At 41.8% G+C, this 1,180-nt stretch overlaps 1 protein-coding gene across 1 annotated transcript in view; it reads right to left on the bottom strand.

The window, feature by feature from the left end:
* LOC123968416 (ribonuclease inhibitor-like) overlaps positions 1–1,171 on the bottom strand; it is a 12,832-nt gene extending 11,661 nt beyond the window's left edge. The window contains exon 1 of the mRNA XM_046045172.1: positions 754–1,171. Coding sequence (XP_045901128.1) covers positions 754–1,028 — 275 coding nt within the window. The 5' untranslated portion in view covers positions 1,029–1,171. The remainder of the gene's footprint in view (positions 1–753) is intronic.
* Positions 1,172–1,180: the final 9 nt, after the last annotated feature.

Below are 1,180 nucleotides of genomic sequence, written 5' to 3' on the forward strand. Positions count from 1 at the left end.
TGTGTGTGTGTGTGTGTGTGTGTGTGTGTGTGTGTGTGTGTGTGTGTGTGTGTGTGTGTGTGTGTGTGTGTGTGTGTGTGTGTGTATAAATATATATATAATGTCTGATCCGATCTGCACATCACATCATTTCAGCTGCTATAATCATGACAACAGTACAATCAGCTGCTTAGGGTCAAATTATTAGGCTGTAATATCAACTGCTGTGTTTCCTGTTGTAGTAATAATAGTGCCCATTGTGTATGGTCATTCCAACAGTGACATTCCTGATGACAGTTGCAGTTAGGACTATATAAGATAACTCCTCCTCGACTCGCATCTCAGGTAGCAGGGACTAACACATGGTGTGAGGAGTTGAGGGGTCAAGAGTCGAGAAGGCAAGGTCGATGATCTGGTATGGCCAATATTCTGAAGGCTATTCTCAAGTGTAGTTGTTACACTATATTACAGTATGGATGGTATTTTGCATTTAGCAAAAGCTAAGATGTTGAGAATCAAACAATGTAAGCTAACACCTCTAATTTGACCATGGTGTTTTTTGTTCCATATGATGTAAAAGGAACTGAGGCGTCCCCTAACATCCTTGATGCTCATTATGACTTTGTAAATATTTTGAAAATTATTAAATTATTATAAATTATAAATATTGGGCAACTTCGCATTAAACAATATTATATCTTTAACCTGATACTGATGGACTCACAGTATGAAGGTTCTGCAAGGGTGTTTGTTTATTTTCACATCTGGACTTACCGAGCCTTTCTGCAGTTCCTCACAGCAGGAATCAGTCTCTGTCGTCCCTCCTCTGATGTGTTGTACTTCTTCAGGTCCAACTTATACAGAACCTCCTCTGACATCTGCAGCATGTAGGCCAGAGCTGAGCAGTGGATCACAGAGAGTTTCTTCTTTGATCTGTTCTCTGACTTCAGGAACTCTTGAATCTCCTGATGTACTGAGTGGTCGTTCATCTCCGTCAGACAGTGGAAGATGTTGATGCTTCTGTCAGGAGAGATCTTATTACTGTTCATCTTCTTCAGGTTGTTGATGGCTCTCTGGATGATTCCTGGACTGTTGTCTGTCCGACCCAGCAGGCCTCCTAAGAGTCTCTGGTTGGACTCCAGAGAGAGGCCATGAAGGAAACGAACAAACAGGTCCAGGTGGCCATTTTTACTTTCAAGGG

This window comes from Micropterus dolomieu, linkage group LG01 (genome assembly GCF_021292245.1).
Source record: "Micropterus dolomieu isolate WLL.071019.BEF.003 ecotype Adirondacks linkage group LG01, ASM2129224v1, whole genome shotgun sequence".
NCBI lineage: Eukaryota > Metazoa > Chordata > Actinopteri > Centrarchiformes > Centrarchidae > Micropterus > Micropterus dolomieu.